The sequence below is a fragment of the Gymnoscopelus microlampas genome (genome assembly GCF_963454915.1).
Source record: "Gymnoscopelus microlampas genome assembly, chromosome: 18".
Taxonomy (NCBI): Eukaryota; Metazoa; Chordata; class Actinopteri; order Myctophiformes; family Myctophidae; genus Gymnoscopelus; species Gymnoscopelus microlampas.
Window position 1 is genome coordinate 30,157,196 of NC_139955.1, and position 27,717 is coordinate 30,184,912.

General features: G+C 41.5%; 1 protein-coding gene across 7 annotated transcripts in view; it reads right to left on the reverse strand.

The window, feature by feature from the left end:
- LOC311033851 (uncharacterized protein) overlaps positions 1 to 27,717 on the reverse strand; it is a 59,431-nt gene that overhangs the window by 17,509 nt on the left and 14,205 nt on the right. For 3 of the 7 annotated variants that reach the window (XM_084041538.1, XM_084041537.1, XM_084041541.1), the window contains exons 2-5: positions 9,611 to 9,693; positions 3,809 to 3,983; positions 2,301 to 2,427; positions 523 to 663 (exon numbers count right to left, since the gene is read on the reverse strand). In XM_084041538.1, coding sequence (XP_083897664.1) covers positions 523 to 663; positions 2,301 to 2,427; positions 3,809 to 3,983; positions 9,611 to 9,693 — 526 coding nt within the window. Of the gene's footprint in view, positions 1 to 522; positions 664 to 2,300; positions 2,428 to 3,808; positions 3,984 to 9,610; positions 9,694 to 14,428; positions 14,479 to 27,717 lie in introns of all 7 variants that reach the window. The other 4 variants (XM_084041543.1, XM_084041542.1, XM_084041539.1 and 1 more) reach the window with 3 other exon arrangements.

Genomic DNA, 27,717 nt, shown 5'->3' on the forward strand with positions numbered 1-27,717 from the left:
CTGGAACAAAAAAAGATGGGGGTCCACGGCCAAATACATTTGAGCACCACTGATATATAGAAACATACGTTTTTCAGAATACTGTTGGGATTCAGGAGACATGTAGAATCGGCTTCAGGTCTTAATGGGTTAGGGTTAGACACACAAGTGGTCAGCTGGGTGGGTCTATCGGTTGCCGTGTTAAGTGGTCAGATGGGTGGGTCTATCGGTTGCCGTGTTAAGTGGTCAGATGGGTGGGCCTCAGGCATTTACTCAGCATGTTTATTTTAGTGATCAATCAATCTATTGTGTTCCGGCTTGGATCAATGGAACTAATATAGTATACTTTAAGTTCATATCTTTTTTAAAGCGAACATTGTTAACTCAAATCTTTGCTTCTTGGAGTCCCCGGCACAACATATTTTGAGATGGGGGTCCGCGGCCTAATATATATCAATTTGGGGGTCCTTGACACGAAAACGTTTGAGAACCACTGGTCTAGAGTATTACCAGTGCTGTGTAGTGTGTAGAATAGATTATTACCAGTACAGTGTGTAATGCAGAGTATTCAGGTGGGCTGCAGGGCAGACCATCGTCTTCAGACATGGCTGCGGGGTCTTCCATCTTCTTTACACACATCAGAGATGGTGGTGAGCCCAAGCGTATGGCCTGCTTCAACTGCATCTGCACGTCAACAACAGTGGCCCTCATTTATCGATCTCACGTAGAAACCAGCGCAGAAATCATCTTATGACAGGGTTCACGACGCATGATTTATGAAACGGTCGTATGTAATCAGGTGTTGAAAATGGGGCATCTGAAAGCAATAATTTAAATATTATGCCCTTAAATATTCTTCGAACGGTAACTAACCTGGGCCACGGATGTGCCTGCATTACCTTCCTCATTTCTTTGTATGAAACCTTGACATTTTTGTTTTTGATCCAAGCCGCGAACAAAATCAATTGGTTACCCTTTAAAATAAAAATGCTTTGAAAATGTATGCTGCTCATCCATGTGACCACTTAACACGGGAGCCATTCGGCCGCTGCTGTTCAGTAGGTATGGCAGTCGAGCGTCTGGTTTCTCTCCTTAACTGAGGTTCCAAATTGTGGCATAACTCCAGAAGGACTTGCCTTGGGAGACGTCGCCCTCCATGAAAAGATCCGTGCAGCCCTGAAAAAAACTCTGTCTTACATGTTCCTCGTGCATAGATGTCTTCTAATATAGCCATTGTCAAAGCTCTTGTTTAAATATAGGTGACTGATTAAGCATCTAACCTAATAGACTGCAAATCTGTTCAAATCTGTTTTCAATTGATACATTTTAATTGCTTGTAATTATTATGTTACCTGTTCATAAACAAAAATACCTATTTATGTTAGGGTCAGGGATATATGACACATACAGTAGTCAGTCAATGTAGGCCTTTACAAAATAGAATATGTTGACATAGGTTACATATATTTGTAAGTGAATATGTGGCTGCATACTGTATGCTTAGATGCCTGTACAACTCAAGTCCATGCTGACTCAAACATTTTCTTACATGAGATGACACTTGATGTGAGAATTGATAGTACAGTAGGTTCCACTCACGTCAAACTAACTTCAGATTGATAAATGCCGATCATTGCGAGAAAATAACCGTACACCCAGTTTTCTGTGGTTCGTTAAATTCATAAATGGGGGCCAATATGAGACAATTTACTGCACCCTATAAGGAAAGAAAGTAATAATGAGACTGTCTTCGTGTGTCTGGTTCAACTCAGTGGCAATGTCTAACAGCAAAGCAGAGAAATTGGGCTTGATGTGTGATGGGCTTGATGTGTGATGTGTGCGCACGCACACATGTGTGTTGTATGGACGGTATCACTGAAACTGAAACTAATGAACTTGTTATCTGCCATCTGTTATGTGCTGCCCTGTAACAGACTCTCAAGGACTCCTTTACCTAGCACAGGCACAGAACAAACACGGGACAACGGTGCTTTTCATTAGCCAGAGCACAGGACTGACACTGGCTAGGCCGAGGTTACTTATTGCTGTTTAATGACAGCCATGCTACTGCAGCTCTATGATCCTGCCTGAGGAACACATAATGTATATGTTCCATGTTGAATGTTTTCAGCTGACGCTTAAGCAGACAGCCACATGGAGTTAATACTACAACAAGAAAAATGTTCTTTGGAGCTGCTGAGTGAATATTTTACAAGATAGAACTCGAAAAGTCTTTAGTGTTGCAGTATTTGCTTACAGTATGTTTGTGACTGCATGTCTGTTAGCCTTATCTGTGTGTATACGTCTGTAACTCTTTGTACCTGTAGTGACTTGACCTTCCCAGGGATGCTGTCCTGGGATGCCCCCAAGGCCTCGTGGGCTTCGGACGAATCAGAGACGAAGATGGAGTCATGTGACAAGGCCTTGCTGCCAAGACTGACCTTTGACCTTTTGGAGAGAGGAGGAAGAAGTTAGAGACGAAAAAAAAACACACAATGAAGTTTCACAGCAGCTTCTAGACATAAACAAACACCAGGATCGGAATGTCCCGGTGGCACACAAAAACACCAAATCCATGCATGACCTTTGTTGTGTAATATCCAATATATTGCACATGTGGGCAACATTTCTTTAATTCCCTCGATTTAGATTTCATTAAAAACATCTTAAATCCCCGAGTGAATTCAACCAAATGAAAAAGAGGAGAATGGGGTGAAAACATAATCTTCGCCTTGACTGCCGTTACGGCCTGGCGGAGATAAAAAGCACCTGCACACTGAAGACGCTTGCACAACAAGGAGACTTGTTTATCTCAGTTGCAATGTTTTGGTACAAGACCTTCTTCAGGCATACTGACAAATGATACAAGCAGTCTTTTTATACAGAAAAGTGGGTCAACAGCGACCAACTAACACAAACCCCCTAGTTAGTGAGAATGCGGTATACCTTGTGGCAATGATTACAGTTAATGACCTCAATAAAAAGTCTGCATAAAAAGACTGCTTGTATCATGTCAGTATGCCTGAAGAAGGTCTTGTACCAAAACGTTGCAATTGAAATAAAAAAAGTCTCTTTACTGAGCAAGTATAGACAGTGTGCAGGTTTTTTTTTAATCATTATTTGCATTTACTGCATATACAATCAAATGGTAAACGGTGCATTTATATACAATAAAATGTGACAGCAAAAGCGAAGAGTAGTCACGCCAGGAAATGGCATTTTAACACCTTACAATGAACAGGAAACTGAGACTCTCCATGAGGAGTGACATTTCCCAACAAAAAGAAATAAACACAGGAAGTGAGGAAGCTCCACTGGCATTTCATCACGAGTGCGTTTCAAAACAAGGCTCTTTAACCACTTTAAGCCTGGCTTAAATTCTCCCTGTTCTAAAAAACAGGCATTTCATCAAAAGTGTGTTTCAAAACAAGGCTCTTTAACTACTTTGAGCCTGGCTTAAATCGTCCCTGTTCTGTAGAAAAGGGACGACAATCTGATAATGTTGATTTTCACTGATGCTCTAGTGGAGCCATGAGTCAATTTGACATGTAAACTAATATGTTGGCAGTCCATTGAAAAAGCATTTGTCTCCATGTTATTGTGTAGCCTACGTATTCATGGAAGGCAATACAATATAGACCATCACTTTTGAAACAATTCACAATAGATCATGTTCCAAAAGAGTTATACCGCATGGAATATAAATATGTTTTCATATCATATTTGGATTATGTGACTGTGTGTTGAATTGGGACCAACTGCATTTGAGGATGTTTGCATACAGTGCATGACATTGTGTGTGGAAGAGAGAGAGACAGAGACATTTTACCCAGATCCGTTGTCCTTCTCTGATCGTGTGAGCGTGCCATTCTCCGGTTCATTGTTGACATTGTCACTTGATTGGCTGGCTTTGAGTCCCCCCTCCACCCCAAAGACCGACGCCTCTTTTCTCTTCTTCCTGGCAAAGAACTTTTTAAAAGTCTGAAACTTTGATTTCTTCTTTCCTGCGATGGAGAGAGATAGAGTGAAATACAGTAGAAGATAAAAGCAAAGAAAGAAATCAGAGATGGGATAGAAATAGAGAGAGCGAAAGAGAGAGAGAAGAAAAAGAACAATTGTAAGTCAGAAGAAGTAATAAAGCTCTCTTTTCTTGAAAAGGCACTTTTTAAATAGACCTATTCGATCCCGCTGGGGAAATTCAGTTTTGGTAAATGGTGCATCTATATAGCGCTTTTATCCAAAGCGCTTTACATAGATTGTGCAATACATTCACCCATTCACACACACAGTCACACACCGATGGCGGAGGAAACCATGCAAGGCACCAACCTGCTCATCGGGAGCAATTAGGGGTTCAGCGTCTTGCTCAAGGACACTTCGACACTAACTCTAGGGGAGCCGGGGATCGAACTGGGAACCTTGCGGTTGCCAGCCGGCCGCTCTATCGGCCACTCTACTTCTGAGCCACTGCCGCCCGCAGTTTTCAGCTTTTCAGCAGTGGTCAGCCTTGCTCAGGGACACCTCGACACATTGCCGGGGCTCGAACCTGGGACCCTTATTTCACAGCCGGCCTGTCTACCCATTCAGCCCCAGTTTCTTGATACAGTATCAAATAGTGTTTATAATACTGACTAATACAATACATTATACCTAATTTTTAAATGGTTTAATAATGGGCAAATCACACGCAGAGCATCTTTAAATTGTGCCCTCAAGTGAACTGTAATTACCCCATTTAGCTCTTTGTTAGCTGTAAAGACCCAGGAGACACCCTAGTAAAACCCTCACGCATAGATGCAAACGGACATGCACGCACATGTACACACACACTTTTGAAATGTTGAAAATGTATTACACACACACACACACGCACACGCACACACACACACACACACACACACACACACACACACACACACACACACACACACACACACACACACACACACACACACACACACACACACACACACACACACACACACACACACACACACACACAGCTTGTAAAACCACCCCCTTGTGAGACCAAGTCCATTTGCACTACAGTGGAAAATGTCCACAGCTCTGTTTTTATAAGTACTTAAACAGCTACCAACTGCTTTAACTGTTTGTCAGTCAGCAGGGAATTCATCCAGAACTTTAAAAATGGTCAAATAGCTACTTCTTCCTCTCTGGTGTTCTCATTCTACTAAATACCTATAGTCACGCTTAATGTTTGTACCGTTTCCCTTGTCAATGAAAATGTTCAAAGCAAGGAAAATCACTTGTACCACACCGTCTACTCTGTTGTAGTAGCGGCCACCAAACCTGCCCCTGTGTTCTATTAGTATAGAGGATTCCTGAACAGTTTGGGCAGGTTAGAGCAGTGATTCTCCACCTTTTTGATTTCAAGGACCCCCAGTTTGATTAGGCCATGGGCACACTATGTTTTTTAGTTTTGTTTTATCTCTGGGACCCAAATCTAATTCTCAGTGTTAATCTAACTCTAAGAGTGTACTCATGGAACCAAATAGACCCATTAGGATCCATTTGGTTCCTTTTGAGTTACAGAACCATGAATTTGAATCAACCTGAAGGTTTGTTAAAAATAGTTCTGCAGAAAAATGGCAACAGATTCCTTCTTTTTATCCAATCTATGTGTATGTCCCTGTGAAGAAAACCTTGATTGAGAGAGTGAATTCATTCCTTTGACTAAACATTCCTTCTCCCTGTGTGTTTCTGTCTGGATCATAACCAGACCTAAAAAATGTCTGGAATCTAAATTTAGGCAGGTAGTGGTGTTAAGATTGGTTACTGAGCCACTCCACTAACAACTCAACACTTACATTTCATCTTGATTCTTTACACTTCTTTAGATCTTAGACATATCCCAAAACTATGAACAGCCCTGTAAATGTTTACTGGATTATTATCGGGAGTGCGAAAGTCAGACAGTGTTACCGGTGTCATCCTCAAGAACAAAAACAATCACTAACAACAAAATATCACACAGTAGATGTGCATACAGGCCAGAAAGTTTAAAAAGACACAAGAACATACCTAGTTTTGTGATTCAATTATTTTAGAACATGCACAATTACTGTAGGGTCACAATCGCCACATTACAACTGTACCCATTGTATTATGATAGTACAGCATGAAAGCTGTAGCGTGATCTCAAGTTCAGACCATCATCTACATCACCATTGAGAACATCTGTCCTTTAAGGCAAAGATCTCGGACAATTTCAATCTTCTGCTATAATTATTGTTTTCGTCCAACCTCGTGGAGAAATGTTGGGTGTACCTTTTTCTTGCGTTTGTTTGGACTATAATCATGTCAAAACCATGTGTATAATTATCATAGGCTAAGTTACAGTCTAGATGCCCCACATCAGTGCTGTCCCTACAAAGAAAAACAACATTAACATTGTTTTGTGTTTTTTAAACCACCATAATTTATACAACATAAAGTACCAATCTACAAGCAAAATGTTCACCTATAATGACAGGCCCAAAATAGGGACGCCAGCTTCAAAGTTGTTAAAGGCTTAAGGTCATTACTAAGGGAAACATGTATATCAAAGACAATACATCCATGAATGTGACAAAAATATATTGATTTCTGTATATTTTTAGTAAGACGAGAGCTCAACAAATGTATTTTTCCCATTCCACATACTGTATCAAACACTTAATGCCATTTGCCGTTGTTGGGCGTTGCTGGGCATGTTGAGTGCTTGCCCTGCAGCTTAATAATCAGCGTGGCATATAGGAATCTGTCACACCACCTTCAAGAACTTTTCCTTTTGTTTCATTTGACTTGTTTCCACACTGCCACAGAAAAAAAAGATCAGCTCTTTGGGAAACACCTCCCAACAGCAGCCTACTGTAATGAATTGAACGGTGACCTATTTTAGGGACAATACACCATTAAGCTAAAAGGTCTCTGGTGTCTGGGTGTTTCTTTCTAAAGGTCGTAGCCTCAGTGAAAGGTCAATTCAGATCTATAGAAATACTGCTGATAACTACCAGCAACCCCATGCACATTCATTCCCACATGCGTACATACTACACATGTATTATTAACCCATTAAAACCCGGAAAGCATCTGTGTCATTTTAGATTTTTTTGCTATTCAAAAATAGCAGATGTACAGTACAAGCTCACAGCGCAACACTTTGTGCTGCGCTGCGAGCTTGTACATCTGCTATTTTTGAACATTTTTGAAAAATCTTGAAAGTTTGAGAACTACTGATTTAGAAGAATCAACCTCAGGTCTTAATGGGTGCATTGTACCCACACACTTGCACAAGTAAGCACATGCACACAAATACACACACATACAATTATGGGAAAATAAAATCTTTACTATTACATGCACAGAGTTGGTCAATAATAGGAGTGAACTGATCTCATTGTAAACAAAATATGACCTTTGACAGGGAAACAATAGCCTGATCAGAGAGAGAGAGAGACACAGAGAGAGGAGTGTCAGTGCAGCAAGAATCATGGAACACCAGACAGACAGACAGACAGACAGACAGACAGACAGACAGACAGACAGACAGACACGCAGACCTTTACTGATCCTGCGAGATAAATTCAGTTGTCATAGCAGCACCAGGAGGAAACACAGGACAGCTAGTTAAGAACAGATAGATACAGCCGAGCTCCAAGAGTATAAAAATAAATAAAGAAGAATAGTATATGTACAGTAAAAGAATAAGAAATAAGACGCCAAATACCAAACAGAGAGACTTAAATGTCTGGTCTGGCCTTCTGCACTTGGATTGACTGGGATCGATTGATTGATTGAATACTTTATCAGACAGACCTTACACACACCTTCCATTGTGGTCATAATACTCATAATACTTTGGTTCCTGGTCATTTATTGTCACATTCGATCTGCCATTGTGAGAATTCAGTTTCAAGAATTGTAACTGCTAATCAGTTGCTCCCCGACACCCAATGAATTTTTTACGTCAGTATAAAATCACTGCTATTGATTGAATACTTTATCAGACAGAAATGTAAACAGCACGAGGTACAGTCAGTCATTTGAGCAAAAAGGATAACACAAAAAAGTCCTGGGGACTTGTTTCCATTGTGGTCATAATACTCATAATACTTTGGTTCCTGGTCATTTATTGTCACTTTTGATCTGCCATTGTGCTGTTCCACTCTATTGTGTTGCTGTAACATTTGTGTCGTGACGTCTGCATGGATTTTGTTTACTGTTCATTTGTGTTTGTTCTGCACAGAAACGCCTGGTGAAATGTTTTTCGGTTCACTGTACAGTTGTGTAAGGTCAACGGACAGTATTGTTAAACTGAAGCGAAAACACAGCTGTAAGCCTGTGGTTTGGATATTTCTATATAAAGAACCCAATCACTCCTCTAGGCAGAGGGAGACACAGCTGATCCAATTAAAATGCAGCAGAGCCCCCATGCACCCAGTTAGACATGAGCTATCTTCCTGGCACAGGGACAGCTACTGGGTTAAAATGAGTAGATTGAAATGGACATAACCAGTCCATGCCACGGATGCCAGGGGTTGAAATCCACCTCCTGACTCTTGCACTTAAACAGATTTGAATTGTAAAGTTAAACACAAAAAAACTAAAAATGTTATTGTCTGATGTTTACTGTATAGTCTACTACAGTAGTATTAATAAATACTAAAATAATTGAGTTAACTCAGAAAGTGTACAAAAGTAACCAAATGGACCTGTGGGGTACGGTAACCCTCAGGGGTCCTTGAGGGGGTTCCAGGGGATCCCCGGCTAAATGACTGATAGTTAGGAACCAAATGGACCCTTATGGGTTTGTAAGTGTACAAATGGAACCAAACGGGCCCTTACAGGTCAGAGTTAAATGAGAGTATCTATTTGGAAGTTCTATAATGTATGTGCAAAATGGTCTCACAACAATAAACATCAAAGTTTGCATAACAAAGTAAAGATCAGGCTTAAATGGTAACAGTAATAGCAGGTAGGATTTAGTATCTCTGTGCTGAGCAGTATTCTGCATCCTTGACTACATAGTACAGTAGACAATCATACTGTGCTCCCACACACTACGTGCTACACAAAACAAACTCTGACCTCACAATCCACCACTTCCTGGTTCCCATCACAGCCAGCATACTGTAGATCACTGAGTGTGTGAATGTGCACGTGTGTGCGTGCGTGTGCTGGACAGAGAACTGAGATGATATGATTCGATTCCAGTCAGTAATGATACCTAAACTGTTTAGCCAGGCCACGCTAAACATGTGCGCGCGTATGCATGCATGCACGCACGCACGCACGCACGCACGCACGCACGCACACACACACACACACACACACACACACACACACACACACACACACACACACACACACACACACACACACACACACACACACACACACACACACACACACACACACACACAGATGTGTGTCTATCTTCACGTTTACCTTTTATGTAAAAACAGAGGGACCTTGCTTGTGTGTGTGTGTGTGTGTGTGTGTGTGTGTGTGTGTGCGTGAGATGGAGTGCATTGGGTGGAATGTGGAGTTGGGGTGAACGTTGCAATTACATGGTTAGCCAACTACTTTAAGTGTTGAAGCCACCTGTCCTGTTATATCACATTCTCACCTGAGCATTCTTCCACAACCTCAGCAGGCTCCTGATTGGCTGTCACATCTGGAGGTCCTGAAGCCATGGCAGCGCTGTCACTGCTGAGAGAGAAAGAGAATATTTAAATGAAAGCCTCTCTGTCATTTATCATTCAAAATCAATGCTAAAATCAATGCTAACTGATTGAACAAGGGAAGATTCCGCTGAGTGAATACTATTTTGCATTTCCGTTTTACAGTGAACAGCTCAGTGGCCTCCCCTGGCAGGGTCACACCAAAGACTATAAAACAGTGACCAGCTCAATCCCCTGGCCGGGTCATACCATAGACTATAAAACAGTGACCAGCTGAGCTCAGTGGCCTTGTGGTTAGAGTGTAATACTTCACTCTGAAACAAGATATCTCAAAAACTGCTTGCTGGATTGGCATAGAATTTGCTGTGCATCTTCATGTTGTGGATATGATGATGCCAACTGATGTTGGTGACTGCATGGCCTTTGCTTTAGTGCAAACATTAGGCCAAGAAATACGCTTGTACACAAGAAAGGCCTCGAGACATCAGTGACTGTAATAGGCCAAGTATAGGCTAGGATGAGTACAAATATGGTTGTTGAGCTGGGCATCTATTTGACACCAATTAGTACTTGACCACCTACCTGTGCGGAATGACTTTCAGATAATAATGTGATCCCTCTATTTACATGTCTTGGTCTGTCAAAAACAGAACCATAACTTAAGTTGTACAACTCCACTTACTGCATAAAGAGACAACACTTGTAATGTTATCAGACACTATACACAGACACTCAAACATATACTGTATGCACATCCACCCAAACCCCTACACTACACACGCACATGTTCATGCACAAATACATATTTTGAACACACACTCTTTCCCTTTTTCAATTTGCACTTTGAACTTTGGTTGTTATGCTAGTCATGCTTATGTTACTGTTTGTAATCTAAACAATCTCAACTGTGGCATCTCAGATATGTACTTTCCAATATTCCGCTCTGCCCTGGCTGGCATCTCCTGCAAGTGAAAGTATTTGAGGCAGCAAGCCTTCAAGCTCACAGTTTTCTGGCTTCAACTTTTGTTATTGCCGTGTAGCATTTGTGTGCCTTTGTCGCACATCTCTCTCACGTAACCAAAGACTGTGAGCTTCCTCTGTGTGTGCAGGTTTCTCAAGCCCACTAGTTATGAGCTTTGTAGTGTTACAGTATCATTTAAGTAAGTATTAGTATAGCTTGTAATAGTAGTATTATTGCATTAGATTATCATTAGTATTCTCAGTGCAGCAGCCAGAATAGACATGATGATGTCTTGTGAGAAGAATTGTAACTGCTAACCAGCTGCTCCCCTACACCCAATGACTTTTATCTTTTATATGTCAGTTTAAAATCACTGCTATGAATCTGAATTGTCAGGAAGCGGCGTTATCTTAGTGTTTATCTTTGAAAGAACATTGTTTAAGCCTCTATCATGTATTGTTATAACCGGCTCATTCATCTCTGTATAACATCCATGAAATGATTCATGAGCATAGGACACAAAAAGGAGGCACAAAGAACGAAAGAGTGAGAAAATACTTTTTGGAGATACAAGGTTTCCTGCAGAACACCAGTGTTTGGAAAGTGTCTTGTTATTGAGGAGAGGCAGTGTCCATTAAGAGAGTGGCTGGAGAGTTATTGTGGACAGTGTTTACGGTGACTTGTGTATTCTAGAGACACATGTAAAATGCCAAAGGATTAGCTAGCATATACGACTGGTCAACACAAAAGGTTATTAATCATTTCTGTCATTTCACATTCAGTAGGATATGATTTCAATTTGATCACTGACCCCTCTTATTCAGAGAGGGTTAACATCACATGAACAGCTAGCCAAAAGGGTTCACTGTGTTGCTTTGTCTAGGGAAAGGACAAGGCACAGCTTCAGTAGGGACTAAACATGGGAGTTTTTTATTATGGCCACTCAAAACATAATTTCTCCCAAGAGCAAACTGATGTCCTTGTGAAGGAGGTGTAGAGTCGTGACTGCAGTCACCATCCAATATGGCAACTGCACTGCCCTCAACCACAAAGCGCTACAGAGGGTGGTACGAATGGCCCAGCCTCTCCTCCACGATATACGTATACTAGAAACAGTGAATCAGAATCAATATTGTCACATCACAGGTTTAAAGAAGTGGCTGAAATTCGTTTTTTGTGCAAGCTCCATTGTTTTTGTTGAGCTTGGTGCCCAGGGCTGCAGCCCCTAAAGCCCACGCATGTGGTCACCACAGGTGCTGCAAGTGACATAATATTTACGAAAGACCTTTGTGAGGTGCATAGCCATGGCTGAGCAAGTGACACTCACAACCTTAGGCACAAACTGTTCATGCCGCTGCTGGCAGGCTAGGCTAGGCAAAGCGATACCTATACAAATTCAAACAACTGGAATATGGAACAGTTTCCACTTGTCAAAATCAGGCTGTTGAGAAAGTGCTGAGCCCTGTCATGTCCTCTTGGCAATGGCAACATAGGCTGTCACACAGGCTTCGCTTCAAATATAAATGACTATGATGCACTCTGTTGTTGCTGCACTCTGGCACTATCACTTATGTATACACTTTCATCCTATATTAAAATTGGCTATTGGGAGGGCCGGCCGGCAGGCCAGGGGACCACGTCATCAAGCTCATGTCACTATGACTCAGCCAAAACCATGTAAGGAGTTCCCAATGCAGCTACGCCCAAATATGGAGTGTGTTGTCTAACCTCAATGTGTCGTTATGGAATCAGGCACAAACAAATCAGTCAGCTCCATATAATGAGCAAAAAGGGGGCATGTCCATATATGGCATATATATATCGGTCGGATTGGCGGAGCAATGTATTACGCGGCCGAACTCTAGTGTTTGATATCTGCTGTTAAGTGAAGTCTCCTACTTACACAAGAGATTGTGATATTCTTATAAATTGTATCTTTTTTTGCATTATCCCTTTGTTTCAATCTCTATTCATACAGTATGACTATATTTTGTAACTGCAAAACGTTTTCAGTCACTCTTTTACACCTGTAAACTTGTGATGTGACAATAACATTTGAGTTAAAGTTGGAGTAGAAGTTGAAGTCAACAACAAATTTACAGCACCTCAAATAGACGGCCAGGAGCAGATCATGTAAAATTATCTTAGGAGGAAATAACAAATGCAGTTAATACATCTGACACTGGTCACATGAGAAAGGCTTCTCACTGTAAGAAACAGTTTAATGATGTCTGGTGATAAAACCAGTATGTGTAATAATCTATAGTTGATGATCAGCCTTTTAGGAAGAAGAAACCTTGGCATGAATATGCTCTGTGTGTCATGTGTCATGTGTTTTGTTGTATACAAGCATAACCATTGCCACATGTGGCTAGAATGTATATAAAATGTACCAAAATATTTTCTCCAGCTTGAGGAATTCGTATAAAAGTCAATTACTGGGTGACAAATTAAAGGAAAAACCCAGCATAAAGTATCTTAGTAGGTGTTGTGCCACCACGAGCCGACATGCGCCTTGGCATAGATTGTACAAGTCTCTTCAACTCTACAAGATGGCCGGAAAACAATTCTAACAAAAGCTATTCCCTCATTTGGCGTTTTGATGATGGAATTGGAGAGTGCTAACATTACAACAACATCCACAATCTCCCATAGGTGTTCAATTAGGATGAGCTTTGGTGACTGCAAAGTCCATAGCTTTTATGATTCACATAAATGTCACACTCCTCAAACTGTTCAGTGACACTGCATGCCCTGCTGTGAGGCATTGTCATATTGGAAGAGACGACTCCTGTCAGGATAGAAGTATTTAATCATAGGATAAAGGTGAGCACTCTGTATTGATTTGCAGTGGCCCTTCCCTCTAAGGGACACCGCACTTTAATTCTACCTATGAGGGTGGATTCTGCCAATGCTTTTCAATGGGGATGGCGCGGTTTGATGGTCTTGCGCATCTTTCTGTGTGTCGCGCACACCTTGGGTTTATGCGTTCTATACGCCATGTCTACTTTACGCCATGTCTACTTAAATGCTCGAGGCAGACGCTGCTTTTCCCCCTCTGTCCATTCGGGTGAGTCAAAGGCAGACCGTCCCAAGACTCAGGAAGCAACATGGCGACTGCGGGCTACTGGGTGTGTCCTGAAAGTGAGTGACAGGTGCATCACTGGTTATTGGGACAGAATGCGCTGCAAGCTACCTTTTTTTAGAATGTGCTAGCTGCAAAAAACAGTCGGCTGTGTACAACCTGAGTTTATCAGCCGGCAGCCATAGTTTGGTGTGACAGTGCCCTGAGGGTAGAAGTGGACCCAAACCAGGAAAATGCCTTCCACAGCATAACAGAGCCATCAGACCCCATCACAAGGGGTCAAGCATGATTCAAACCCAGTACCGTTCTCTTCGTCTACACCACACATGCACTCTTGTGGAGAATATGGTTAACACCTACTGTATTACTTAGTTTTTTCCTCATTTCTGTAAACCAGTGCCTATGGTTTTTGCACCACTGAACTCTCAAATGTGCATTTGCTTTTTGTAATGCAGATAATATGAATATGACAAGCTATAGCTTACAGGTAGCAGTACCCATTGAAATAAAAAAATCAATGGGTACTTTCAAATAAATATTTCAGCATCATTAAAGGAAGTATTAAGTTTGATTTAATGCAGTAAGATGAGACTACTACTACACAGTAAAATCCTCAGTGATCATGTATTCACTAACTCTGAGGACTGTACTCTGTATGCCTACATATTACAGTATCATTTGAAAAGATAAGGAGGTCAGGGGTCAAGGGTGACTGACCTAAGCCAACCTCCAAAGCCAGCTCCCCACGTTGGTGTCCTCCGCTTCATCTTTTGAAGGAATGGAGGGAGTGAAGGTTGGGAGAGAGGGACACATAAAGAGAGGGCAAACAGAAAGTGTCAGAGGAGGAAGATTGAGATTCAGAGATAAAAGACAAGAGTGCTGTAGATATAGGGAGAGAGAGAGAGAGAGAGAGAGAGAGAGAGAGAGAGAGAGGGGGAAGAACAAACAGAGATGAAAAGGGAGTGAGTCCAGGGAGGTTGTGGGAAAGAGCAGCATGCAAGAAAAGAAGAGACTGTTAGATAAATAGACAATTATTAAGAAGAGGAGACAGGCAAACTGGACAATAAGAAAAGCACTTGTGGATGAAGACATTCTAGTGTTGACAAAGATTCCCGATTTATACTCAGTTGGTACAGCGGTGTCCCGCGGCTAAAAACAGCAGATCTACAATGCAACGCATTGTGGGCTTGTAGATCTGTTATTTCAGTGTGGGACGCTATTGTACGACGGTATATAAATTAGGGAGGATAGTGGTATTCAACCAAAGACAGATGAGAAAAAAAAGCAAAACGGATGTTCTTCTCAAATATGTTTTTGATAGTGAGTTGGGATGCAAACTAATGTTTCAATGTTTTATTAAAAGAAAAACGTACATATTAACTGCAAGTCCATGCATAACCTATAAACATTCTATGGGGCCGTGGCCTGTCCACAGAAAGCATTTTTTGCACTCTGGCCAAAAAACGCTGGACGCCTAGAGCGCTGAAACGCGATGCTCGGCACTAGGAAGAGGAGCGCTCCAGTACTCTTTACCATAGAAATGCATGGCTGAAATGCGTGGGCAGCCAAAAAAAGGCTTTTGTGGACATGGCCCCTAAATAAGCATCTAAAAGCATTATCTTCCATATGTTTTGCATTAAATGTTGTACTTTGATAGTACACTGTAGAAAATAAATGTTCAGTGTTGGTGTAACTGAATAACGTTCTTCAGAATGTTTAGCCACACTACAAAATACTCAGTGTTATTTTAATTCTTGAGAGTGTAAAAATGGGCCCTTCCAGGTATCTTCTTGTTTTACACTCTCAATAGATAAGTTCATGCTGGAGATTTTGCTGTGCATAGCAGAGGTAAAACTAACAGATAAAAGCTGAAATAACAAACTCGGTAGCCTGTTGGTCAATAGTTTTATATCAAGTTGATCCCAATAAAACTTCTCATATTGAAGGACTGAGGCTTCTGGATCAGCAGAGGAATGTACAGAGTATTATGAGATTGGTTCACAGACAATGCAATCAGCCACAACCATGTAATTATCCATGAATAACATGAAATCACTATTTGGGATCTCCTTTTACCTGGGTAAATATTTAGGTACAAACAGTACCTCAAAGTCAAAACGCTATTAATAATAAACTCTCATAAAGCTGTTGCTGTGTGAGTGTTATGTGTAAACAATGCCCCTTTCCTTCACAGTAGTGAGTGAGTAAGTCTCTCAAGTTTCTCCTTCACACTAGAAACTAGGGTATTTACTTACTACTGTAGTGTGCATAATATTCATGTGTTTGCAGGCTTGTGTATGTGTGTGTGTGTGTGTGTGTGTGTGTGTGTGTGTGTGTGTGTGTGTGTGTGCGCGCGCGTGCGTGCGTGCATGGGTGTGATAACTCCATTAGGTAATAAAGGATTAGTGTGCAGATGTACTTATGGCCTTGTAGTGGGCTCTGTCTTGATTAGACAGAGAAAACAATTCCACACACACACACAGACACAGACACACACACACACACACACACACACACACACACACACACACACACACACACACACACACACACACACACACACACACACACACACACACACACACACACACACACACACACACACACACACACACACACTATCAGGGAAGTCTTATTTAGCTGATGTAGACAACACTCTCCAAATCCATCCACACAATACAGATCCATCAGGATCGCGCAGCAGAGCATTGCATCATGTATATTTGTAACAGAGTGACAATCTCTGTCTTATAGATATGCATGTTGAAAGACAAAAAGACAAACAGAAGCCACTTTCAGACATGCAGTGTATTATGGAAGTTTTCCAGAGTTCAAAACGGAGAAGCTGTATGTAGTATGAACACAACATTCTGATCGGACATGCAACATATTTTATGCAGGCATGCAAGACCCTTGAGTTCGGGTAATGTCCAATTTGGCTCAAACCGCTCTATGTGTGAATAGATGCTGTGATTGTCCGGTGAATCTACATTCAGCGTGTGGACGTATTGATGACGCTTCGATTGTCGACGGGTGGAGCCCCTCCTCCCGTAGTGTTTCGAGAGAGAGAGAACTGAAAACCAGTTTAAGCATTCTGCTTTTTATTAGCGCTAGAGTTGGAAATATTCACCGATCGAACATAAATGTATCTTTACTACTGCAGTAGCCTAATTGTAGACAACGAGCAGTGCGCACTTGGCTGTATATATAGACCAATGTTCTCTGAACAATATTGCATTTGATCCTCGCATGTCCCTCAGGCTGTACTATGTGTGCGTCTATTACCCATTACACATTTTCCAGTGTTCGTATGAGAAAACATACAGTCCATGTCATGGATAGAGAGAGACAGAGGTGTTGAGACATGAAAAGGGAGCTGATGAAATGATACTAGCTGCTACACAGCATAAAATACATGACAGCAGACTAGTGTTTCCACAAGGTTCTTGTACTTCAGATGCAGAATCCTCAGTGATAACCAGATTCATTAACCACTTTAACCATGGCGTCCCAAGTTCGTGCATGTCCTTTTTAAAGTGATGCATCGCATAATCAAAGTCATGACGTTTTTGAGTGGAAGGGGCCTTACGAAGGTGTCAGGTGGGTTATGGACTTTGGCATGCTCTGTTGGCATGAATGCACTGTTTACCAGACCGCCCTCCATTTAATCTGATCTAAAAACAAAGCTAGTCATCTAGAGATGTACAGTACTGTATGTGCAACAGCACTACATGGGTTCCAGATAAGCAGCAAGAATTTAGGGCAGGTCATTAGGAAAACATTTTCAAGAAAATAACCGGTTTACAAGCTCTGCAAATTTTTGCATGACACCATTGTGCGACAAAGTACACTGTACAACAACACTTAAGTGGTTAATATATATAAATCATGCGACAGAGCATGATGATTGCTCTTGGTATATAAAAGATTAAAAAAATATAACGAATGTGCTTCTCGATAGAATACTCGCTAAGAAAATAATCGATAGTTGCGGCCCTACTAGTATTAGAACACTTCTACTGCTACTGCTGTTTTACATCTCAAAAACAATCCAGGCCCAATCCAGTAATGTAATGTAGTAATGTGGCCTAGTGTGGCCTGATTACATTACAGCAGCAAATAAGGGACATGTGGTGATGAATTTACAAAATTGTCCTTGCTTGTAGAATGCCAATTCAGAATATGTTCAACATATAATCTAAATATTTTAATCAAAGAAAACTCTTGAGTACAGCCTTAACTAAACTGTTGTTCTAGACCTAATCTGTGCTCATTAGTTTTAATTCTGCAAGTGCCAAAGTGACTATACTGATTGTTCATGTGATGTGTACTAGTATGTTAACTAGAGCAAGGACTGTGCAATGGACCGTGTGATAAAAACCCATGTTTTTTCCATTCTGACTCTGAGATAACCTGATTACATGAGTACAGTAAATAGGGATTTTCCACCAAGCCAGCAGGGCATTCCAATCCCTGACTGCTGCAGTGGATTCACAGAACAAACCTTCGGCTGTTTGGGTCTATGGTAAAAATAGGCCTAAACCTAAGCCACGTGAACACAGTTAAGTGTGGAATGGACCGGCCAAGGGAATGAGAGCAATTCTGCAGTCTGACGTACAATCCATCCCTGTATGATCCATTCACCGGCCACTAGACTGGTATGTGTACGTATAGCCAGGCATTTAGATTGTTCCGAGGTACGCAGCATAGAACAGCATCATGCCTCAATTAACAGTCTAACCAGCTCTGTAAAATGTCAATTAAGTTAATTGTCTCCGCCAGGCCAAATGGCTGAAGGCTGGACGGTCGAAGGCCGGAGAGACTATAGCTGCTTTCTCATTTGAACACTGGAAACTGTACGGGTAATCAGGTCGGTAAACATCGTCCGGTGTTGGCCTTTCACACATGTAGCATGCAACAGGAGAATGTCTGGTTCAAATGCGTTCACACATGAAGGTAAATAGGATAGGCGAGGGGGCGTTGTCTGGGTAGTAGACGCACACATTAGCTACTCCCACTTAAATGTAACAGGGTGAGGGAGATGCGAGGATCAAATGCGATCATTTCTTTACTTCGTTCCACAGAACATGACAGATACATTGAATTGCTTGACATGCGGTCTCCCATTGATGCACCCATACTAAACACAAACAAAACATCTCTCCTACCATAGTAGGCCTAATGTAGACAATGAGCTATAACAACCTACTTTTCATCAAAACTAGCCGTCCTCCGAGCTGGAAAATCTACATTGGTCTCTATATACAGATGAGTGCACACTGCGCAGGTGTAGTTCTTTGTCTACAATTACTAAAGAGACGTTTATGTTTTGTTTCGCTTACAAGCTATTTCATGGAATTTCGATCGGTGAATCTTTCCAACTCGAACGCTAATAAAAAGCAGAATGAAACTGGATTTCAGTTAACTACTGTACTCTCCAAACACCTCGGGAGGGGGGGGGGCTCCATTCGTCGTCGTCGACCATAGAAGCGCCATCAACACATCCACTCGCTGAATGTAAATTCACCGGACAATCACCGCATCCATTCACACATGAGCCGCTTTGACATCACCCGGACTTAACTCAAGGGTCCTGCCAGCATAAAGTATTTTGCATGACCGATCCTACTGAGCTGGAATGTTGTATTCATACATACGATACAGCCCCTCCGTTTAACATGTGGAAAACGTCCATAATACAGTGCATGTCTGAAAGTGACTTTCAGACATGCCTGATATTTAGTGACTGATATTTTAGCTACTGTCCATCCTGTCCATCCGTGTGTGTGTGTGTGTGTGTGTGTGTGTGTGTGTGTGTGTGTGTGTGTGTGTGTGTGTGTGTGTGTGTGTGTGTGTGTGTGTGTGTGTGTCTGACTCTGAACCGCTGGACCAAGTGGCGTGAAACTTTGCACGCACACTCCCAGTAGGCTAAGGAAGGACCTCCACACATGTTTCAAATTGGCCTCATGATGGCACTATATAAAGCTGCCGTACAGTCAATCGACTGACTGATAGCGTAGGCCTGGGTTGGCAATCCGGCCTGGCGAAGTCCTGTGCACTTTTCTAGTTTTCTATTGTCACCTTCGAACCAATAATAAAGGAGAAAATATTACTCAACTTTAATGAACCATGATCATGGAAAGCCAACAGAAAATATGATTTTGAAACTTTGGAGATTTGTAAAGGGAGAAGAAGAGAGAGAGAGAGAGAGAGAGAGAGAGAGAGAGAGAGAGAGAGAGAGAGAGAGAGAGAGAGAGAGAGAGAGAGAGAGAGAGAGAGAGAGAGAGAGAGAGAGAGATGCAAGTCTTCAATATTCACTGGCACAGAGCATGAGAGACAGACAGAAAGAGAGAGACAGACAGACAGACAGACAGACAGACAGACAGACAGACAGACAGACAGACAGACAGACAGACAGAAAGAGAGACAAAAAGAGAGACAAAAAGAGAGACAGAGAGAGGGGTTGTTCAGTGCGAGAGAGAAAGATAGAGCCAGAGAATGCAGACAGAGAGGGAGTCAAGACAGATTCCCCTGACAGTTGAAATGACACACATGGCCTGGTGGGATGAACCACTAAATACAAATATAGCATTAGAGTGACTTGTTGTATACAGTCAAACAACGCACACTTCAACTTATAAGTGTGTGTACAGAACATGAAGTAGGTCATATGCAAATCTATGTCTAAACACCATGTCTAAAACTATCTAAAGCCTGATTTATATATTGTTTGTCATACAACAGAGTGACTTTGTGAGATTGTAGACCTTATTTTTTTCTGTGAACGACACCATCATACAAACGGAGTACAAATTAAGCATATCCTACCCTGGTATATGTTCAAAACACCATGTGCTGATGGTTTGAATGTCACTCATGACCTCCGTTTCTTGTCATTCCCCCATCCCGTTGCTATACTGTATGTAGCAAAGGAGCCCTGCCTTGAGACGAGATTACCCTTTGCATGAGTGGTAGATATTTGGTTTCCCAGGTGGTTACATATACATACAAAATACTACTGTCCTAATAACAACACCTTGCACACAATCCTTGTATAATTTGTGTGAAGCCTCGTGCATACACTAAATTGTTAGTTTCTGTGTTCTATCTCTCTCTCTCTCAGCCTATATAGTGTGTTTACTGTGTATACACAGAAGAACACAGAAGAAGGGACAACTTTGTAAGTTGTCTCTAGTGGTCATCATCATGTCTACATGATGACCACCCCCCCCCCCCCCCTCGTTCCAGAGAGAGAGAGAGAGAGAGAGAGAGAGAGAGAGAGAGAGAGAGAGAGAGAGAGAGAGAGAGAGAGAGATTGTTGTTGTGAGCCGGACTAAGCCACAGAATGTTGGAAGAGAGGATTTAAGAGTTGCATTTGTTTTGATGTTTGATGGTAGTCTCTAAGAGTAATCTATACTTTTCCATCTTCCAGTATACATGTCTTTATATAGTAGGTTTAAATGAAATGCAATGTGTACCTATTAATAGCGTACTGGTTAAGACGTCACCCTCCAGAACCACATAGAACCTTGTTGCTGTGGGATTGAATCCCGCCAGTGCAGTCTCCTCTGATTCTCTCTGATATGGTCTCATTACCAGCCTTCGCCTGTCAAGAATGGTGGCTGGACCACCCACTCTTCTTTTTAAAATAAAAACCTTGTAATGGTACTGTAACTGTATCATTCTCCCACCACAGTGGGAGGGATTGTCAGTTGGCAGCCCACCTCATGTCTTTGTCTAAAGGTCTCCTAAAGGTCAGATATGTTGTAGTTGCACTAAAAAGTGCACTAAAAGCTATAAGTTAACAACATACCCTAGTGTCCCTATTCTGACCTTCATTTGGTGAAAACAGCAGATCTCCGAGCTCACTACACATCATGTTGTGATGCGTTGGGAGCTTGTAGATCGGCTATTTTCTCCAGTTGGTGTACAGTATTATAATAGTAGTAAGTAGGCATTAAGTGGATACTTTGGTATTTTCAGACCTGAGTCTGATAATATATGAGTATTGAGACAATAATCTGAAATTGGTCTTTTATATACAGTGTGATATGTAGTATTGAATGTGAGGCAAATGAACAGTCACAGTCTGCATTTGATTATGGTTTATATTGGTATGTTAAGCCACGTTAAAAGACATGAACTAGCTCACTGTCACAATATCTGGGCTTTTAAATAGACCCAGCTGTTTCTCACTGTCCAAGTACTTCACAAGTAATGTGTCAATATCTAAACTTTAGAAAGGTAGTTCACTGTCATAATACATAGGAATGGAGAGGGTAAAAACCCTGTCCTACCACTTTTGACTTAAAATAGAATATCCTGCTTTAGTACATCCTCCTCACAACATTGGGATGAGATTTCCTGTTTGGTTGATGAGGTAGTCTACAAGTTTAGTAGCTGACTTGTCCAGGTCAGATACACTGTGAGTTAAAGTTAGCTAAAAGTTGCTAGCTTCTGCTGAGCTAGTGGGTTCAAATCCAGACCATGACCTTTTCCCACAAGCTCTCTCTCTCTCCCCCCTCTCTCTCTCCATTCCTGCATTCACATCTTCATTCATATCCTGTCTTGCCTCCTCCATCTCTCTGACTCTCTCTCTCTTTATTTCTCTTCCCCCTCTCTCACATTTGTCCATGCTTAAAAGCTTGCACGTGAGTTAGAACGTTGCATATGACGTGACCCATTGCATTACATTTAAGTTGGAATGAAAAGGCCATATAAGGATATAGATAAAGAACAACAAGAAGAATGTGCTCAGATAACAACTCCCCTTTCAAGACATCTTCCTAATCCACCACCTCTCTGCACTGCACACAATTTACAATGTAGGCACAAGCAGATGCTCTTATCCAGAGCAACTTACAAAATGCAAGATTAGAGTTTATGGCATGAACCCTCATCAACAAATGGCAGAGTAAGAGTAAGTAAGAGTAAGTAAATAAGTAAATAGAGAGCAAAAAATATAATTAAGTGCTACAAAGTAACTAGGACCAGGTAAACATCAAATCTAGCATCTAGCTTAACATCATGTAAAAACATTCTTAGCATTTGTGGACAAGCAAACAGTGTCTATCTAAATATATAGGCCTACATAGCATGTGTGAACAATTAACCAATGCACATCTGTATAAACTAGCATCTATCAACATAGGCAACAACAATTGATACAAGGAAAGAGGACTGCTGTATATCTGGACTGTAATATCCCCATGCTTCTATGAATTCCATTCATCTAAGACGGTAAAATAGGAAATAATGCACTTATATAGCACCTTCATCCAAAGCGCTTTACAATGTGCATTACATTCACCCATTCATATATTCACACACCGATGGCAGAGTTAACCAGGCAAGGCACCAACCTGCTCATCGGAAGCAGTTACGTTTCTTGCTCAAGGACCCAGAACACAAAGCCAGGGGGAGCCGGGGATCGAACCAAACAAGTGTGATGTCGAACCACCGACTTCACACTTCACTTCACGCAGGCCTGTTGGCGGGTGAGTTGCTGACGACCCAAGGGAGTGTGTCGAGTGTCAACTCAATCAGGTGAGCAGTTCTCCAGAACACTGCAAGCAGCCATACGCCGGTTCCCGACAATGCAAACAGCACTTCCGTGTCTCAGGCATATTGGCCAGCTCCAAACGGGTGTGCGTTCCAAACAGCCACGCACTCCGCATGGGCAAGCCCCGAACTATACACTAGTATTTACAATTTTACTACTACTACTTCTCTAGTTACCGGTTTTATCTCCATCTCACGAGAAGATAAAGCATGGAAAACTACTACTCCTGAAAGTAGGAAACGGGAAGTACAGGGCAATACCGGAACTTCCTGTAGCCCTGTATTTCCTGTACTTCTGGTTAGACACTTTGGTAGTAGTGCTTGTCCCGTCTGAGGCTACTGCTATCATGGTTGGGTAGGGAAATGATTTCAGTACCTTGCACCCATGTTGGAACGGCAAGCACTGCCTCCATCTCTGTTACACATAAATGGCAAAGTTTTGATCTGGCACTTTCAACTTTCAAGTTCATCATGGACTCACCTTCTCCAATGCATTTAATAACACAACTGCAGCATTATTCTATTCTGATAATTTTGCTGTTTATTATGTGGAGTGAACGGGATATCTTATCCAAGCATTTTATTTGGGCTATATCTAAATGAATCCTCAATTGGATAAATGTTTTAAGAATGAAAGAAAGTGGCTCATGTAACCAGCTGACAAGGCACTCATCGGATTCAGTTAAATACGTGTTGGGTTACAGACAGTGTGCCACCAATAATGTGAATATTTATATTTAAATATTAGTACAACTGTTCACCAACATTGTTGTTTTTTAACCACTGTCTCTCTAAATAACAAGTATCATACGTTGAAGCCCATTGGCACAGTGGTGCAGTTTGTCCATGGCTGTCCTGGACTTGGCATCACTGGCCAGCACTGTATTTAATGATAATAATTAATGGTAATAATCAAAGGCACGAGTATATGCTTGGCATGACGATGTCTTCACCTGGCTACAATCACTGCTGCCATGATCACTGGAAAGCTATTGGCCCTGAGGCTGGTGTTTGTGAATTGGAATGTCTGCAATGAAATAGAAAGGGGTCACTTTTCACCAAATGTATGCATATGATCTAATTTAAAGAGTTACACTGATGCTCAGGACTTCACAGAGTACTTCTTCATCCGTTATCCCCATTCCTCCCTCTATCTGCCTACCACCGTTGGCTCACCCCCACTTCAATCCAACTCCACATACCTAAAGAGGCCACAGCCACACAACCACAGCATTTCCTCTTCACCCATTCAACCATTCTTCGCCTGGCCTGCAATGTCAGCATGAGACACATGACTAAGAGGGAAATGATTCGCAAAAAGCCCTGAACTTCCAAAACAATTCCATGTCTTTCTCATTCACCTCCCTTGAGTCTCAGATGGAAGGACATTTTGAGAATTGTAATTTAGGGGATTGAATTGGCTTAATTGTGGATCATGATAAGATGATACATACAATTCATATCTTATGTGGTGAAAGTTTTTAACCCTGGCAGCGTTTGTTAGAACCATGCAGCAGCAGTAGGCTACACATAAAGCCATAAAGGGAATGCTCCTTTCCTAGAGCTATAGCTACAGCTATGTTGTTTTTTGCACCATCATGGGTTCAAACTCGTGACTCTACTGTCACATAAAACGTTTGTCTCCAAAGGAGTCTGATTATGAGAAACTGAGAAAATAATTTGTTTACACTTCATGTTCAAGAATGCGTTTTGATCTGGATTCAAGCTGCTATGGACATGAATTTTACTGAACCCATAGTGGACCAGGTAAGCTTTAAGCAAGGGAATACAGTATGTCTGTCAGTTTATCATGTGAGGGGCAGCAATATGCATCCGATCCAAACCTATAATCCAAGTAGGAACACGGTAAAACAATCAGAAGCCTTCTCTTTCATTCTGCATTCAGGTTGAAATGCGTAGATAGTTGAACTACAGTCTGAGCTATACACATTTCCCTCTGAAGTGGGAAGCCCTACAGTTAAGTTTTATAGATCGTTTCAGATTTATGGTGTTTTGAGTTCAGAAAAATTCTTTACAGCTCAGCGTAGGATGGATTGGAAGAACAGAGGCCTGAATTCAGCTCCATCTCGCCTCAATCTCCTCCTCTCCTTTAGACCTCATCTTTCCTCTCCTTTCTCTCCATCTCCTCACCTTCTACGCCTCTTTCCAGCCCCTTTCCCTCTCCACTCCTCTCTTCCCTTCCTCTCTCAAACTCCTCTCCTGTTCTCGCTTCCCCTCTCCTTGTCCCTCCAGATGGCTGTTTAGTAGAGTCTGTGCTCTTAGCAACAAGCCATACAAGGACCGAGAGAAAGAGACACTGAACAAACACTCCCATCACTCATCCTGGTCAGTCTGCATTCATTTACATCTGCATCACTGCACTCCATCTTCCCTTGAGCAAGGCACTGAATCCCAATAGCTCGGGTGGGGCGCAGTATCCATGAGCAAAAAGACTGGTGACACTGCAGCTCCTAGGTGTTAATGTCTGTAGCTACATGAGTATGAACCAGGCTGTTGCTGTGAAGAAGAAACACTTGTGCTCAAAATAGGGATGCCAGGTTTAATGTGGTTAAAGTACCATAGCGGTGGTCATGGGCATGTTTAGCCCATAATAACTTCACATCATGGCAGACGATTTTCCACATATGAAAATCAAGAGACAAAATGTCTTGCTATGTCACAACCATACCCACAGCCTCATTCCAGAGATCCTCAGGTATTAATCAATCCTACATTCTTTCTCAACTTCCTTCCCCTCAGCCAATGAGACCCGGCCACTACACATTCCTCTCACCTGTCCCTCATTAGCTCTGCTTGTAATCATCCAATCACATTCGGCCTTCACAAAAAAACTAAATCGCCCTCTTCTTTACACATGTAAACCTGTGATGTGACAATAAAGTTGATTCTGATTCTGATTATAGCTCAAAAAGCTGGGTTGTCTACTCTAATGTCTGAACGTTGGTGACAACAATGACGGAGGAAGTCTTTGCAAAATGCGATGGTTACAACTCGTCTGGTATACAGTGACAGTGTTCAACACGTATCTACATGTAACAAAACAGGTTGTGTTTATACTGTACATAGCATTCCATGAATACACATTCATTTGAATGAATTTTAAAAGATGAAAATGGCAACGTTAGTAAACAAGTATCCACTCTGGACATTCATAAATTAACTGATATCAGAGCACTCTGTGACATCAAAACCAGGTCGGAGCATATTGTCACAGCGTATTTCGAACGGTTCTGTCTGTATTTTTTTCTATTTTCTTTTGTTTTCTTGCTATTTTCTACTTTTCCCTTGACGTTTTCTTAAACGTGCATAACTCATTAACCTCCCAATAATAATAATAAATATAGCTGCAAGCAGCGATAATACGGGGCCAGTGAATAGAGAGAGAGAGAGACATGGAAACGGAATAGATTGAAGAGAGAGAGAGTGACATGGAAACAATAGATTGATGAGAGAGAGAGATGGAAACATAATGGTTTGATTGGACATCTCAACCTACTGCCATTAACAGGATTCGAACTCTCAACCTTCAGACTAATAGGCTGCAACACTACCTATAGTGCTATAGCTTTGTCCAGGCTGATATTGTCTGTTGAAGATCATAAACTCTTGCCTTCTTTCATGAACCAAGCCCCTGTTTCACTAACACTAAGATCACTCGTTCACAAACCATTTACCAATGAAGAAATTGTACATCTCCTCAGAACCAAAACTAGTGAAAGTAGCCGATCTACAAGCTCACAAACCATGAAAAGTTGTGAGATTGTAGATCAGCTATTTTCAGATAAAGTATGTCATACGTTGAAAAAACGTACTCTCAAATAAGCATTTCAGGTTATCTTTACCATTTGCACATGTATTCATTGATACAGTCATGTTGTTTGCAATTCAACTTAAATTAAGTCTGCATCAAGTGAGGCTTGAACTGGCGACCTTGAGGTTGTGAGGCATTCATTTAAGGGAGACGCCATTGGCCCAACAGACAAGTAACTGTGAAAAAGGAGATCACACAGATGATACAGTTTCACGCAAATAGCTGAAAAATCCTGGGTTTAAGTGTTTTTCAAACTGCTCAAAATTGCGGACAATCTAAGGGCGGAGCTTAATGGTCAAATCGATACGTGTGTTCCTCATGAGTCAAGGCACATGTGTAAGCAAGTTTCACGACTTTCGGCCAAACGAGGCATGACTTATGCCTGTTTAAAGTCTGCCTTTTCAAAAAATTGCCATAGCGCCCCCTTTTGGCCAATTGGAGTGAGATTGGTTTCAGTGATATTTGGAATGACCCTGTACATTTCTGCAAAGTTTCAAAGAAATGTGAGTCTGCATGTATGTTTTAGGCACAGATGAATAATTTTCATAAAACTGTAATAGTTAAAATCTATCTCCTCCTGGGATTTTTGAGCAATCTGCACAAAACGTTTAAC